The 15254-nt window shown below is 37.4% G+C and overlaps 1 protein-coding gene across 1 annotated transcript; it reads left to right on the plus strand.

Annotated features, from left to right (window-relative positions):
- The first annotated feature begins 231 nt into the window (after positions 1-231).
- Positions 232-1692, plus strand: LOC131618671 (uncharacterized). Its single transcript, XM_058889845.1, has 2 exons — positions 232-673; positions 752-1692. The coding sequence occupies exons 1-2, from the start codon at positions 232-234 to the stop codon at positions 1690-1692; spliced, it is 1383 nt and encodes a 460-aa protein (XP_058745828.1).
- The last annotated feature ends 13562 nt before the right edge of the window (positions 1693-15254 follow it).

Genomic DNA, 15254 nt, shown 5'->3' on the forward strand with positions numbered 1-15254 from the left:
CTGGGTTACTGGTAGAACCCGTTGCTGAAATCTCTTTATCCATAGAAGTACCTTTGGGAAAGGGTATCTCACCCGGTCAAACTCCATGCAAGCCAAGCCTAAGGAAATTGTGTGATTTGCGTGGACTTATCTGTGTTTGTGACTCATGCATCCATGCATCATTCATACATATCATGACTAACTCAATCCAAGGAGTTAAAGGATTGTTAACCCTAATTTGTTTTGTAGGTCATGGGAATCAAAGTTTGTAAACCTTTCTGCCTCAGCTTCAAGGGAGTACCTACATCTCTGAAGATTCTTTGTGATAATGTTTCTGGTGCTTTTGTGCTTTCCGAGTCTCTTAACAGATTAATCAGCCTTGTATGGACCAAAGTGGATGAAACGCTCCTCGACACAATGATCTGGTTTTATGATCCTCTCCTTCATTGCGTTACTTATAGGGACTTTCAGTTGGTTCCCACATTAGAGGAATTTTCCTCCATCCTAGGATTACCTGTGCTTGATCAGATGCCCTACACTGGCGAAGAAGAGATTCCTAAGTTGAAAGATGTTGATGCTGCATTGCATTTGCCTCGATCAGAAATTAAAAAGGTTTGGGTGAATAAAGGAGACTACACTGGTTTGCCTATTGACTTCATATATAGTCAAGCTAAAATCTTGATTAATGCTACAAGTATGGATGCTCTTGAAAAAGTCCTCGCTCTCCTGATCTATGGGCAAGTCTTATTCCCTCGTTACGATTAATTTGTAGATGTGACTGTCACTAAGATCTTCATCGACAATAATCTCGTTCCTACCTTATTGGGTGACTTGTTGCATTCCATCCATCATCGATCATCTAAAGGAAAAGGCTGCGTTCTTGGATGTGCACCTCTTCTTCATAAGTGGTTTATTTCTCACTTACCCCGGTCTGTAATAAAGAATGAAGAAGGTGGGACTTGGGTTCAAAGAATCATGAGGCTTTCGTACGATGATATCGTTTGGAACCAAAAAGAGTTTGAAGGAACCCATTGGTTTGATAGTTGTGGAGCTTTCCTAAATGTACTTCTTCTTGGTACCCGAGGAGGAATAACTTATAATCCCATATTAGCTCGACATCAGTTTGGTTTCGCTTTGAAAGACAAGCCTCGCTCCATATACCTTAGCGCGGAAAATTTTGATTATGATTCAGATACAACCAGAAAGAAGAAGTTGTTTATTAGAGCTTGGTCCAAGGTAAAGAAAGTATGCACGAGAGAATTGGGACTAAGGAACTACATCCCTTCAGATATTTATTTTAGGTGGATTTATGATCGAGTTGTTGAGTATGGTATGCCATATCCATCTGATATCCCTGTTGTGCCAAGGGTTACCCCTCCGGTCATTCCTGTGGTTTTGGAGCCTTATGTTCCCGCTCCAAATGAAGACCTTGGTGCTACCGTTGCTTCTTTAAGAAGAGAAAAGGTTGATCTTGAAAAGCGCTTACGTGAGGTTGAGGCTGAAAAAATAGTGTTAGTGGCTGATGCTAAAGAGCGATATGGTATGCTTGACTATTTCTCCCGTAAATGGAAGATTGAGGATTTTGTCTCTCCAGATCAGATACAATCATGGGAACAAGAGATTGATAGACTCGTCCAAGAAAGAAACGAGATGATTAAAGCTCACAAAGAGGAGATTAGAAGCTTAAAGAGAAAGCGCCGACTCGAAGACTGATTTTATTATATTTTATTTTTATATTATTTTCAGCACTTTCAGATGTAACTATTGACTTCATAACATTATATTTTTATATTTTTTATAAGAGAATTAATATTTTTGCTTTTATTTTTCAATATGTGTTAAAAATCCTTTAATTCCTTGAACACATTGCATATGCATAATCATACCATTCATAAACACTGCATCACAGGTCTTCATAAAACAGGTGTATCATCTTTCCGCTGTTTATTTCAGTGAGAAAATGGATCTCGAACAATTTGTCAAGAATCTCCAAGCTCAGAATGCTGAATTCCAAGCTTTGATCCTTAACTTGGCCAAGGGGCAAGAAGAATTGAAGACACTTCTGATCAAGAAAGAGGGGGATCAACATAGGCAGCAAGATGATCAAGATAAATGGAAATCCAAATCCAAGCGATCGTTCTCTCTGTCGCACATGCCGCTGTCTCGAGTTCTCCAACAACCGCTCAATCAGAACTTGATAACTCTATTACCTCCATATTCATTTCCTACCAATCCCACCCCTGGATATAAGTACCATGCGAGATGCGCTTATCATTCGAATAGTCATGGTCATGACACAGAGGATTGTGGACCATTGAAGCATAAGATCCAAGACTTAATTGACGACAAGATCATTGACTTCAATTCAACTGAGGAGCCTTACATGGCTAATGTTGTGCACAACCAGAAAGGTCGAGACAAACGCAACCAACAGGTCGGGAAAGTTCTGATCTCCACACCAGCATCACAACCATAACGTAAACATAACGCACCTAAAAGACAATTCACAAAGAATAACATAACTTTGGATGAAGCGTTGCAACAGATGCTGAAGAAAGGGCTAATTACTTTGAGGGATCCTCCTCGGAATCCTAACACTTTGTATCATCAGTATAATCCTAATGTAAGATGTGCTTATCATTCCGACAACATTGGACATGACACTAACAATTGCTGGCTATTGAAGAATAAGATCCAAGATTTAATCGACGACAATACCATTGACTTCCACTCACCTGAGGAACCCCACACGGCTAATGCTGTGTACAATCAGAAAGGTCGTAATGAACGCAACCAATCTGTGGGGGAAATTCATATCTCTACACCAGTTCCACAACAACGACGCAAGCCAGATGCACTTAAGCGTCAGTTCACAAAGATCAATATGCCACTGGCTCAGGCATTACAATACTTGATGAAGTCAAAGTTGATTACTTTAAAGGACCCCCTAAGAATCCTAGTACTTCCGCACGCGGATATAATCCCAATGCGAGATGTGCATACCACTCTGGTAGCCCTGGTCACGATACAAATAGTTGTTGGACGCTAAAGAACAAGATTCAAGACCTGATAGATGCTGGTGAAATTGAATTCAACCATCTCAAGACTCCTGTAGTGATCACGGTTCCCATGCCTAATCACGATAAGATGGACTAATGTCTAGAAGGATGAACTTTTTAGATCACTAGATTTACTTTAGTTTGCAATTTCTTTCTTGTTTGATTGAACATTCGACTTATGATAGACATTATTTGTTTTAATAATCATCATTAGTGCATTGCATATGCTTGTCTTGAATAAATTATTTTGCTATCACTCATTTTAAATTATGTCTTTACTTTGCATGTGTATTATGATAATCAACTCTTGCTAAGCTGTAAGCCTTTTAAGGGAGGATGACGAAAATGATACCGCAACCTCATACAGTATGCTTTTGAACGGACTATGCTGACGATGTACAGGCATTGTTTCAATTCCTAAATGGTGGAGATATAAGGATGTTAATCCCTTGCCAACCCCTTTGAGCCTAAGGTGTAGGAATTTTTCTTTCTTGAACAATTTGAAACCTTTGATCATAACCTGGGGCAGGGTAGTTACTCAGTTAACTCAGTCGTGCCAATACGCTTTTACACAAATAATGATGGTTTCACGTGATCATTAAGTCAGGCAGTCAACATTTATCAAAAGGAAAAAAAATTGTTAAGTCAAAACCTATGAAGGAGACTTATCAAAAAAATCAAAACGTCCCACTGACTGTAATCTCAAAATAAACAGTTCAGGCAAAAGTTAGGGATAACAAATTCAAAAAAGAGGTCAGTACAAATCCTCGACAAAAAATAATGCTACAAAAGAAAAAGAAAAAAAGGATGGCTGCTTGGTCCAAATAAACTTCTGGTGCTTCAACCACCATCAAACATCAATGTTACAACTTCAAAGCTTTGCTAAGGCTTAAACGCAAAATTAAATGAGCATAGGATCGAAGAACATCACGAAGATTGGGATGGGTATAAATAAATTTTTGAGCCATTATCCTTTGTTTCTTAAACTGTGAACCAAGCCACGCTAGAACCCTTGAAAGTCCTAACTGAAGCATGGTTAGCTCGAAAGCATACTGTTACCAAAAGGTATCCTGACTCCTTGAGGTTTGCCAAAAATGCTGAGTTGATATTTCGTTTTTACAAACATCACGTTTTTACAAATATCACGCTTTTACATCTCCTGTTTTAATGTTTTTCAAAAACTCAGGACAAGACATATGCATTGTGTAACTCGGTGAACTGACTTTTATTTTTTAAAGCAAGCAATGTTGCGGTAAGCATGAGTCGCCACCGACTTTTATTTTGTCCAATTTCAGGAAAGGTAAAAAGAACAGAAAAATACCCTTTTTTTAGAAGAAACGGGCTCGGGGGTAAGTTTTGAAAAGGGAAGGTGTAAGCACCCTTTTCATCCACAGTTCTCTGTGGGCTCTTAGTTTGCTTAGCTCATGTTTGTTTATTGTTTGTTTGAAAAAAGAGATTTTTGAAGAGAAAAGGTCGTTAGCTTAAAAGCGTATCCTTTGTTTTTGAAAGAGGTGTGAAAAACAATTTCTTTGTTTTGAGCAAGCAAACTAGGAGCATTACCCTATACTTTGTCTTTTCTATGCTTTTTAAATTTCCTAGGACTAACCATACCATTTATGGGTAGGTAGTTCCTTTTTATTGGACGTGCGGGACAATCGAAGGGTCATCGGAGGTCGTTGAAGGCAACACGTAGAGGTACCTTTAGCAATATCGGAGGAACAATCATCTTTCGTTAGGCAACCATTCGAGGGACAAGATCATGTTTACATAGGCAGCAGTTCGAGGGTCATCGAGGGACCATGATCTTTGATGATTTTTGAATCGAGGGACGTTTGCTATTGGCACCTTTATATTCAAGGGACACGACCATTATTTATTCGTAAGGCAACCAAGAGGGGCGTACCCTAGAGGTGAGTGAGTGCAAGAGTGTGTTAGATTCAGTTATTTATCTTTGGATTAGGTTAACTAGTGTTTGATTTTAGTTAATCTTGCCATACAATCCTATTAGCCATACATCTAAGCAATTATAAGGTGCGGAAAGTAAAAGCGAAAAGTAAAGCCCTAAACTATTACATGGCTTCGGGGTGGGGATTACAAACTTGCCAAATGGGGGAAAAAAATATTACAAACCCCAAACATGAAATTAAAGCGAAAATAAAATATGAACAAAACTATCAAGTATAAAGCTTATAAATGTCCTTGAAGCCTCAACGATAGTACCTCGCAAAAATCAAGAAAAATGTTAGTAGGAATATAAAAATAATATATGCAAAAATGATAAAAAATACAAATGATTATTGACTAAAAGAAAAATCTACAATAGCCGTATTAACTTCTAAAATGATATTAAAATAATAACCTGAATTTTTTGTGTTTTTTATTATTAAAATGAATAAACTAAATTGATTTTAGAGGTTTGAGAACTAAATTAATCTTTTCTAAATCGAAATTGTTAGTAATAATTAAACTTAATATGAAAAAAAAAAAAAAAAACAAATTCAAATGGGGCGTCCCACTTCCTGACATCAGCAAAATTATGGTTTTCCTAATTCTTCTCATTTACTTATGGACATGGTCTCACTTTAAAAAAGAGATATAATACATTAGAAAAGGAATTATGGAACAAATCACATGCTATCAGGAAAAAAAATAATGATGGATCTTTGACTTTTCAAATTATAACAAGAACCAATATAACTAAGACACTTGGCATTTATGAAAAATAAAACAAATAAAAAAAATAAAGGAATGGATAGAAACAGAATATTTCGTGTATCTCCCTCATCACTAAACTGCTTCTAAACAAAACCAGAACACACCTTGCTCTCACCATGAAAAATACAACAATCTTCCATATACATAAGTGATGAAATCGAATCAAAAAAGAAAAGACAACAAAATCAATTCATCCCTCTAACCTCTCATGAACCTACAGTCGCGAGAGATTGATTGCACAACAACAAACTCAGATTGACATCAAAATTAAGAATGTAAAAAAAAGGAACCTGAGTTGTTGAGTTGATGCCTGGCGTTGGAGTGGTTCTTGTGAATCCGGTTCGGTCGGCAGCAGCGGAGTGATGGATGGTGTATCTCGTCGGAAGTTGTGGCGGTGAATTAAGGAAGTGAAAAACATATTTCGGTACCCACACATATCGTGAAACACCATCACATACTTTTCTTCTTCTTTCTTATAAGATCCATGAAAATCTAGATCTCCCATCTCATCTTTTCTCCTTCACCTGTTTCAAACAAAATCAGCTATAGTTAGCATTAGAAATCAAAAGCAAGGAATGGGCTAAATCATGAGATGGCCGTGGTTATTGTTGTGTGAAGATGATGATGCCGCGATTTGCTGTTGGTGTCGATGAGGTGAACGATCGATGTTGTTTGTGAGCGAGTCGGAGCAGTTTGCGAATCCTTCGGCTCAGATCGAAAGTGCGTGACTGGGTTCAGTGATGAACGGGACTGAGGGTCGGAGGTTGTTCATCACTTGAGGGAGGAGGCGCTGCTGAGCGATTCGCGGTGGAGGTCAGGTTGCGGAATTGATTTCCGATTCCTCTTCTTCTTTTTCTGAAAAAAATAAAAATAAACAATCATTTATGCTGAGAATTGTTATGAATTGTTTTCTTTTGTTTATGAATTTTGGCATATGGTGATTTATTCTTAATTTATTTTGATTGTGAATTTGGTGGTTCAATGATGGAAATTATTTGCAGGTTTAGAATTAAAAAAACTCTATTTTTTTTTTGTTATGGTTCATATGGTTTTGAAAGAAACCAAAAGTGACGATGGAGACATATATATTTGCTTTTTCTGGAATTATCAAAACCATGGTACTCTATGTTAGACAGGAGGATGTTAGTTTTGAAGAAAACTTTATGAAGGGTCAGCTTTTTAGAGATTTCAAAGGTAAAGGGGTTTTGTATAAAAAAAGTTTTAAAAAAAGAATTTTGAGATTGTTAGTAAATATGTACGTGTGAAGAGACCAGGTGATTTTATGTACAGGAAAAAAAGTTCCGTGAATTATCAACATGAAAAATAGATGAATCAGAAGCTTATAAATTGGCCGTCTAGTGTTATTTACAATAAAGAATAACCATCAAATTAAGATCATCACGTGGTTAAAAAAAAAGGCCAACAAATTAAAATAAAAATAAATGGGGTCTCATATTGAAAATCATTGGCCAAGAACATCAGAAAAATCATTTTGAAAAATGGGAGGCCTCAGGTGTCATCATTGGCCAAAAAGAAAAAAAGTTTTAAAAAACGTAAAAGAAAAGCTTTGTAAAATTGTTAGTGAAATTATCAAAATAAGGGTTAGAAAACTGATGATTGTTTAGAAAATTGTTGATCATCACTGTGAATGTAGAGGGCTCTATTTATAGAGCGAAATTAGGTCAAGGCCGATCCTAAAAAGGAAATGATCCAACCCAAAGGCCCATGGACCTTCCTTGATGACCAAGATTGAGAACCTGGACGTGCTTGTGTCCAGGTACGTTCAGGTGCAAAAAGCAAATAAAAAAAAGTTAAAAAAAACAAACATGGAAATGCACCAAACAGGAATTGAACCCATGCCCTTTTGTTTGCAAACCTTACTTCCTAACCAATTGTGTTATATTATTTATTTGAAAAAAAAAAGCCAATTGAAAGTGTATGAAGCATAGGAAAACATTTTTCTATTTATTAAAATATAACAATTTAAGTATAAACTATTATATTTTTAAAGTAGATTTTAAATTGAAAATTTATAAAAATAGGATATCAATGTAAATGAACCCAAGATTTTTATAAAACCCAATTTTTGAAATAGCTTCGAATTTTTTGAAAAGTGTGGGCAAATTTTGGGGTATGACAGCTGCCCCTGTTCAATCTTCTTAAACCTGAGGATGTAGATTGGCCTGTGTGCCTGTCGGAATCTGAAGGTGGAAGAGGATTGAACACTAGAATACATAGAAATTTGCGCTTGCTGATGCAAAGAATAATGTTGGAGATGAGCTTAAAGACGTCATCCACTTGTTTGTCTGAGATGGGCTTAAAGATGCCATCCAGATGTTTTAACAAGATGTTTGTCTAAAGCAGATGCTCTTCAGACTGGATCATATGCATTGATTGTATCTGAAGGAGAGATTCATCAAAATGAAGTAATGTCTTACAGAAAACTACCTGGAGAGGTTCCTGAATAGGGTAGATCATTGACTGATGTAAAGAGGATTAGGCTTTAAACAAAGCTCGGGAAGAACTGTCTTAGAGAAGACTGACTAAAAGCTCCTTGAAAGTGCAAGAGATGTCTTGGAAAAGATTGGACATGTTAAAGAAGATTACCTAAAAAGGTGGGGATATGTCTTAGAGAAGACTACCTAGAAAGGCTATGGTACGTCTTAAACAAGACTAACCTAGAAAGGTATGATATGTCTTAAACAAGGCTGACCTAGAAAGGCTCCTAGAAAGGATATGATACGTCTTAAACAAGACTGGCCTAGAAAGGCTCCTAGAAAGGATATGATACGTCTTAAACAAGACTGACCTAGAAAGGCTCCTATAAAGGATAAGAAACGTCTTAGAAAAGACTACCTAGAAAGGATAAGAAACGTTTTAAAAAAGACTGCCTAGAAAGGATAATAAACGTCTTAAACAAGACTACCTAGAAAGGCCCCTAGAAAGGATAAAAAACGTCTTAGAAAAGACTACCTAGAAAGGTTAAGAAACGTCTTAGAAAAGGCTACCTAGAAAGGATATGAAACGTCTTAGAAAAGACTACCTAGAAAGGCTCCTAGATAGGATATGAAATGTCTTTGATTGTTTCTGAATTATCTTTGAAGAAAGACCCAAAATGAAGTATCAGAATTGTATTTGTATCTTGAATGAGTGCCAATATTAAATCGTTGATACGATCGTCTTTGCACCAAAAGTTCCTTTGATTGAGAAATGACCTGAAAAGGTAAAAATTAGTTTTATGCAATGTCATGATGCATGTAATGTAATGAGGTTCTCGAAATAAACGAGAATGCTGAATGTTATGTATGGATTATGAATAATGCAGGGATAAACTATATAGTCGAAGCATATTGGTAACTCTGTATATCAATTGCTGGTTGAGAAAATAAATCTCGGTATGCTGCTCGTGATAATGACAAGGTAATTTTTTAGAGTTTCTGTCTTCTGTTCGAGGACATCCAGCTGGGGATTTCTGTTGCTGCTTGGGGATGGTAGTAGCTTGAGTGATCTGATCCTGATGTATCCTGACCGGGGACAAGAGAGAAGAATCTACGTGTGTCTACTTTTAATGAGGATTATGAGTTTGAACAAACCTTGTTGGAGAAGAAGATTGTGTCGGAGAATCGACAGTGTTGGAGACGTACACTCCGTTGGGGAAACATGTCTCTGTTGGGAAGAGAATATTTGAAGATAACTCCTCGAGGATTACTCTGTGGGGATGTTTTGTGAAAACAACTTTGTGGGGAAGATTTGTGAAAACAACTTTGTGGGGAAGATTCCCGGGATTTTCAAATTTTCCATTGCCCCATGTCTTTGAGTACTTGCTGTTGAAAAACACTTTTTAACGTGGGAGACTACCTGCCCCTAGAGTCAGTAACCTGGTATGCTTGAGATTGGAATTAGAACTTCGAAGGTGAGATAGATGCTGACACCATCTGATGCTGGTAACTGAATAGCTCTTGCTGAGATTTATGACTAACGCAATATGCCCCAAGTGATAGGTTCGCCTCCCTGACTGTTTAGTGCCTTTGAGAGATTCTATGAATCTTGACTTGATTGCCCCAGATGAAGGAGATAATAACATGCCATGCCCCTTGTATATACAAGCTTTTGACTGACTGAGTCAGGCGTACGAGACGTCTCTGCAGCTTTCTCTGTCGGGGGGACTTTCTGAGATTCGTGCTATCATAAGCAACATGCCCCTTAGGAATCATGCCCCTGGTTGATCAGGGTTGGAGGTAATTTCAACTGTGCTTGGGTGAAGGCTCCTGGTTGTTTAGCATTTTCGAGAGATCCTTGGAATCTTGGCCTGATTGCCCCAGATATCTGAACACTTACTCGATGGAGTATTTCGACCGTTTTTGTGCCCCTAAGGGTGATCATAATTTGAGATGTTCATGCTCGAACTCAACGGAGTTCTGAAGAAAACTTGTCCCTTGAGAGGATTGAAATTTTCATCTGCAGCTTATGATGGAAGCTTTCCTGGTGTCAAGTACTTGTTCATATGCAAAGAATGTTTAGTATGAGAAATATAATTTTAATGCAAAGTTCATGCTTGTTTTTAGAAGAAGAAATTTTTGAAAGGATGTCAAAACATCGATTTTTTGTGAAAGGTGGTGCGATACCAAATCAAGTGTTTAGTAAAAACTCCTAGGAGTCGGTTTACCGTATTCTCGTTATAGTATGCTTTCGAATTAACCCTGCTTCAATTAGGACTTTTGAGGGTTGTAACGTGGCCAGGTTCACGGTTTTTAGAAAAAAGGATTTTTAGGCTCAAAATTTTATTGGTGCCCACCCCCTTCGTGATGTTCTCCAACCTAAGTTCAGTTAACTCGATGCGAGCATTCATCCTTCAAGAGGAGTTTGAGACGGTTGAGGAATTGATGGCAGTCACTTTACCTTTCGTATTTTGTGTTTGATCACACGACTTGTTCCTTGAATTAATAGTCACACGACTTTGCCCTAACTTTTTTTTTGGACACATTCTTTTGAATTTTGATTTTGATGTCCAGCGGGATGCCCTAACTTTTGCCTAAGTCACTTGTTTTCAAGTTTGTTGACTTGGCGGGCTTTCTTTTCTCTTTTTTTTATTCATTCATTTTTTTTGAACAAATTGTATGATCTTGAGACTTCTTCGATTCGTTGGAAAGATTTTGACTACCTCATTTCTTGGTTGACGAGGGATAACCGTTGTGGCATCGCCATATTTTGACCTCCTGATGTGAGGGATAACCATTGCGGTCTCGATTTTCCTCATCCTTTTGAAGGATAACCATTGTTGTATCCTTATATGCGTGCTCCTGATGAATTTTGAATGCTTAACCAGGTTAACTGAACACTACCCTGCCCTTGGGTTAAATGTGAGGGTTTTTTTTGTATAGAAAAGAAACTCCTACTTCAAAGCTCAAAGGGGTTGACAAGGGATTAACTTCCTTCTATCTCCAGTGTTTGGGGATTTGAAACAATGCCTGTACATCATCAACAGGGTTTTACTCGAAAGCACACCATTTGAGATCATTGGTATTATATGTTCGTCATTCTCCCTTCAGAGTCATCATGCTTTATCACCGAGAGTTTAGTATCACAAGCAAAGAAAACATGTTAGAGCGAGAGCGAATGAATTTTTTCAAGACAAACATATTCAATGCATCATTATTATAGTTCAAAAACAAACAAGTATTGCATATAAACAGTATTGAATCAAAACAAGAAAGACTACGCATGAACATGCATGATGTGTAGAGATTGTCAGAGTTGAGGAGATTTTCTCCGTATGGACTTATTGCTTCAGAAGATCAGTTGAGTCGAAGGAGAACTTCAAATTTGGATTGTAGGTGTGAATGTGATGACCTTTGCATCAATCAAGTCTTGAACCTTGTCTCAGATCGGCTGACAATCATCAATCGATTGACCAAGTGCCCCATAGTGGAAAATAAGCCAAGCGTTAGTGTCTGAGCCTGCAGTACACTTTAGATTACTTTTAGGAAAGAGATTCCGACGAAGTCACACAAGAGTTGTAAGTATCCAGCTTTAGGGTTTTGTGGAAGAAGATGGGAAACTCGTGGTCTGGAAACCTGTTATGCAATGATATATATGTCAATGCATATGCAATGTTTTCAAGGATCTCTGCAACATTAAAAATGAATTTGGTTGCATCTTTTTCTGAAGAACTTTGACTTTTCATCTTTGAACGTCCTTCTATAAGAATCAAGCTCACCATATCCAGTGGGTCATAGCCTCTGATTCGGGGTCCGGTACTTTTGAGCTTAAAGGCATGTGACTAAAGGAAAATAAATCCTTTTTGTCATTTGATAGGAATTGTACCCTTGAGTTTGAAGGCATGTGGCTAGAGGAAAATAAATCCTCTTGCCCCTTGATAGAAGTTTATTCTCTTGATAGTCCTTCCATAGTACCTGGAAAGTATGCGCCATGAATCCCTAAGATCTTTGAAAAAGGTCAGTCAACATGTTAGGTAAAAGCATAAGGTAGTATGGACAAGTAAGTGCTACACACAAAACCTGCAAGGAAATCAAATTGTTAGGGTATAAACAAATACTGCAAGGAAACCAAACGATTAGGGTATAAACAAATCCTGCAAGGAAAACCAAACGGTTATGGTATAAACAAATCATGCGAAGAAATGAAGTAGTTAGATAACACACTCAAGCAAGTCACACAAGTGTCCTTAGGTTTAAAGGCTTGCACGAAGTTCAAATGTAAATACCCTCCCCCTGAAGTTTAGTTGGTTCAACTTGTCCTAGATTAAGATAGGGTTCTAGGGAGCTCATATCATTTACCTTTCTCGAAGGCACTATTTCAGTTCAGCAATCGAATCACCAACCGAAAACGTCCTGAAAGTCCAGTCCATATGAGTGTAGCTTCGGGTATCAACCAACTTCGGTCGAAACCAAAGCCAGCCATCTCACTACTTCCTATAGGCCAAAGTCAAGTTCAACTAAGGTTCTAGGGGCAGATTAGTGCTTAATGACACCACGCAGTAGCCAAGTGTTTCCTCAAGTCGGATCCCAAGGAACACCAGGACAAACCAATGTGTCACACTAACGATGGCCACCATATCAACCACATCAGTATACGCTGTGCAGTCTCCTTGGTCTCATGCCATTTACCTAAGGTTCACTAGATCCGGGTGTAGGATCTTTCACACAAGCAAATACCCAAACAACACTTAAAAGTAAAGCACAAAAAACAAACAAATATTAATGAACTAAGCTCTAAGGTAAACCCCTCTTTAAATACTCCCCAGCAGAGTCGCCAGTTCTGTAACTCGGTGAACTGACTTTTATTTTTTAAAGCAAGCAATGTTACGGTAAGCATGAGTCGCCACCGACTTTTATTTTGTCCAATTTCAGGAAAGGTAAAAAGAACAGAAAAAGACCCTTTTTTTAGAAGAAACGGGCTCGGGGGTAAGTTATGAAAAGGGAAGGTGTAAGCACCCTTTTCATCCACAGTTCTCTGTGGGCTCTTAGTTTGCTTAGCTCATGTTTGTTTATTGTTTGTTTAAAAAAAGAGATTTTTGAAGAGAAAAGGTCGTTAGCTTAAAAGCGTAGCCTTTGTTTTTGAAAGAGGTGTGAAAAACAATTTCTTTGTTTTGAGCAAGCAAACTAGGAGCATTACCCTATACTTTGTCTTTTCTATGCTTTTTAAATTTCCTAGGACTAACCATACCATTTATGGGTAGGTAGTTCCTTTTTATTGGACGTGCGGGACAATCGAAGGGTCATCGGAGGTCGTTGAAGGCAACACGTAGAGGTACCTTTAGCAATATCGGAGGGACAATCATCTTTCGTTAGGCAACCATTCGAGGGACAAGATCATGTTTACATAGGCAGCAGTTCGAGGGTCATCGAGGGACCATGATCTTTGATGATTTTTGAATCGAGGGACGTTTGCTATTGGCACCTTTATATTCAAGGGACACGACCATTATTTATTCGTAAGGCAACCAAGAGGGGCGTACCCTAGAGGTGAGTGAGTGCAAGAGTGTGTTAGATTCAGTTATTTATCTTTGGATTAGGTTAACTAGCGTTTGATTTTAGTTAATCTTGCCATACAATCCTATTAGTCATACATCTAAACAATTATAAGGTGCGGAAAGTAAAAGCGAAAAGTAAAGCCCTAAACTATTACATGGCTTCGGGGTGGGGATTACAAACTTGCCAAATGGGGGAAAAAATTATTACAAACCCCAAACATGAAATCAAAGCGAAAATAAAATATGAACAAAACTATCAAGTATAAAGCTTATAAATGTCCTTAAAGCCTCAACGATAGTACCTCGCAAAAATCAAGAAAAATGTTAGTAGGAATATAAAAATAATATATGCAAAAATGATAAAAAATACAAATGATTATTGACTAAAAGAAAAATCTACAATAGCCGTATTAACTTCTAAAATGATATTAAAATAATAACCTGAATTTTTTGTGTTTTTTATTATTAAAATGAATAAACTAAATTGATTTTAGAGGTTTGAGAACTAAATTAATCTTTTTTAAATCGAAATTGTTAGTAATAATTAAACTTAATATGAAAAAAAATAAAAAAAATAAATTCAAATGGGGCGTCCCACTTCCTGACATCAGCAAAATTATGGTTTTCCTAATTCTTCTCATTTACTTATGGACATGGTCTCACTTTAAAAAAGAGATATAATACATTACAAAAGGAATTATGGAACAAATCACATGCTATCAGGAAAAAAAATAATGATGGATCTTTGACTTTTCAAATTATAACAAGAACCAATATAACTAAGACACTTGGCATTTATGAAAAATAAAACAAATAAAAAAAATAAAGGAATGGATAGAAACAGAATATTTCGTGTATCTCCCTCATCACTAAACTGCTTCTAAACAAAACCAGAACACACCTTGCTCTCACCATGAAAAATACAACAATCCTCCATATACATAAGTGATGAAATCGAATCAAAAAAGAAAAGACAACAAAATCAATTCATCCCTCTAACCTCTCATGAACCTACAGTCGCGAGAGATTGATTGCACAACAACAAACTCAGATCGACATCGAAATCAAGAATGTAAAAAAAAGGAACCTGAGTTGTTGAGTTGATGCCTGGCGTTGGAGTGGTTCTCGTGAATCCGGTTCGGTCGGCAGCAGCGGAGTGATGGATGGTGTATCTCGTCGGAAGTTGTGGCGGTGAATTAAGGAAGTGAAAAACATATTTCGGTACCCACACATATCGTGAAACACCATCACATACTTTTCTTCTTCTTTCTTATAAGATCCATGAAAATCTAGATCTCCCATCTCATCTTTTCTCCTTCACCTGTTTCAAACAAAATCAGCTATAGTTAGCATTAGAAATCAAAAGCAAGGAATGGGCTAAATCATGAGATGGCCGTGGTTATTGTTGTGTGAAGATGATGATGCCGCGATTTGCTGTTGGTGTCGATGAGGTGAACGATCGATGTTGTTTGTGAGCGAGTCGGAGCAGTTTGCGAATCCTTCAGCTC

Source organism: Vicia villosa, linkage group LG7, assembly GCF_029867415.1.
Source record: "Vicia villosa cultivar HV-30 ecotype Madison, WI linkage group LG7, Vvil1.0, whole genome shotgun sequence".
In the NCBI taxonomy this organism is placed as follows: Eukaryota; Viridiplantae; Streptophyta; class Magnoliopsida; order Fabales; family Fabaceae; genus Vicia; species Vicia villosa.

Coding starts and splice junctions, on each gene's coding strand:
- LOC131618671 (XM_058889845.1), top strand. CDS start 232: ATGGGAATCAAAGTTTGTAAACCTTTCTGCCTCAGCTTCAAGGGAGTA. Junction 674..751: donor AATCTTGATTAATGCTACAA/GTATGGATGCTC, acceptor ATTAATTTGTAG/ATGTGACTGTCACTAAGATC.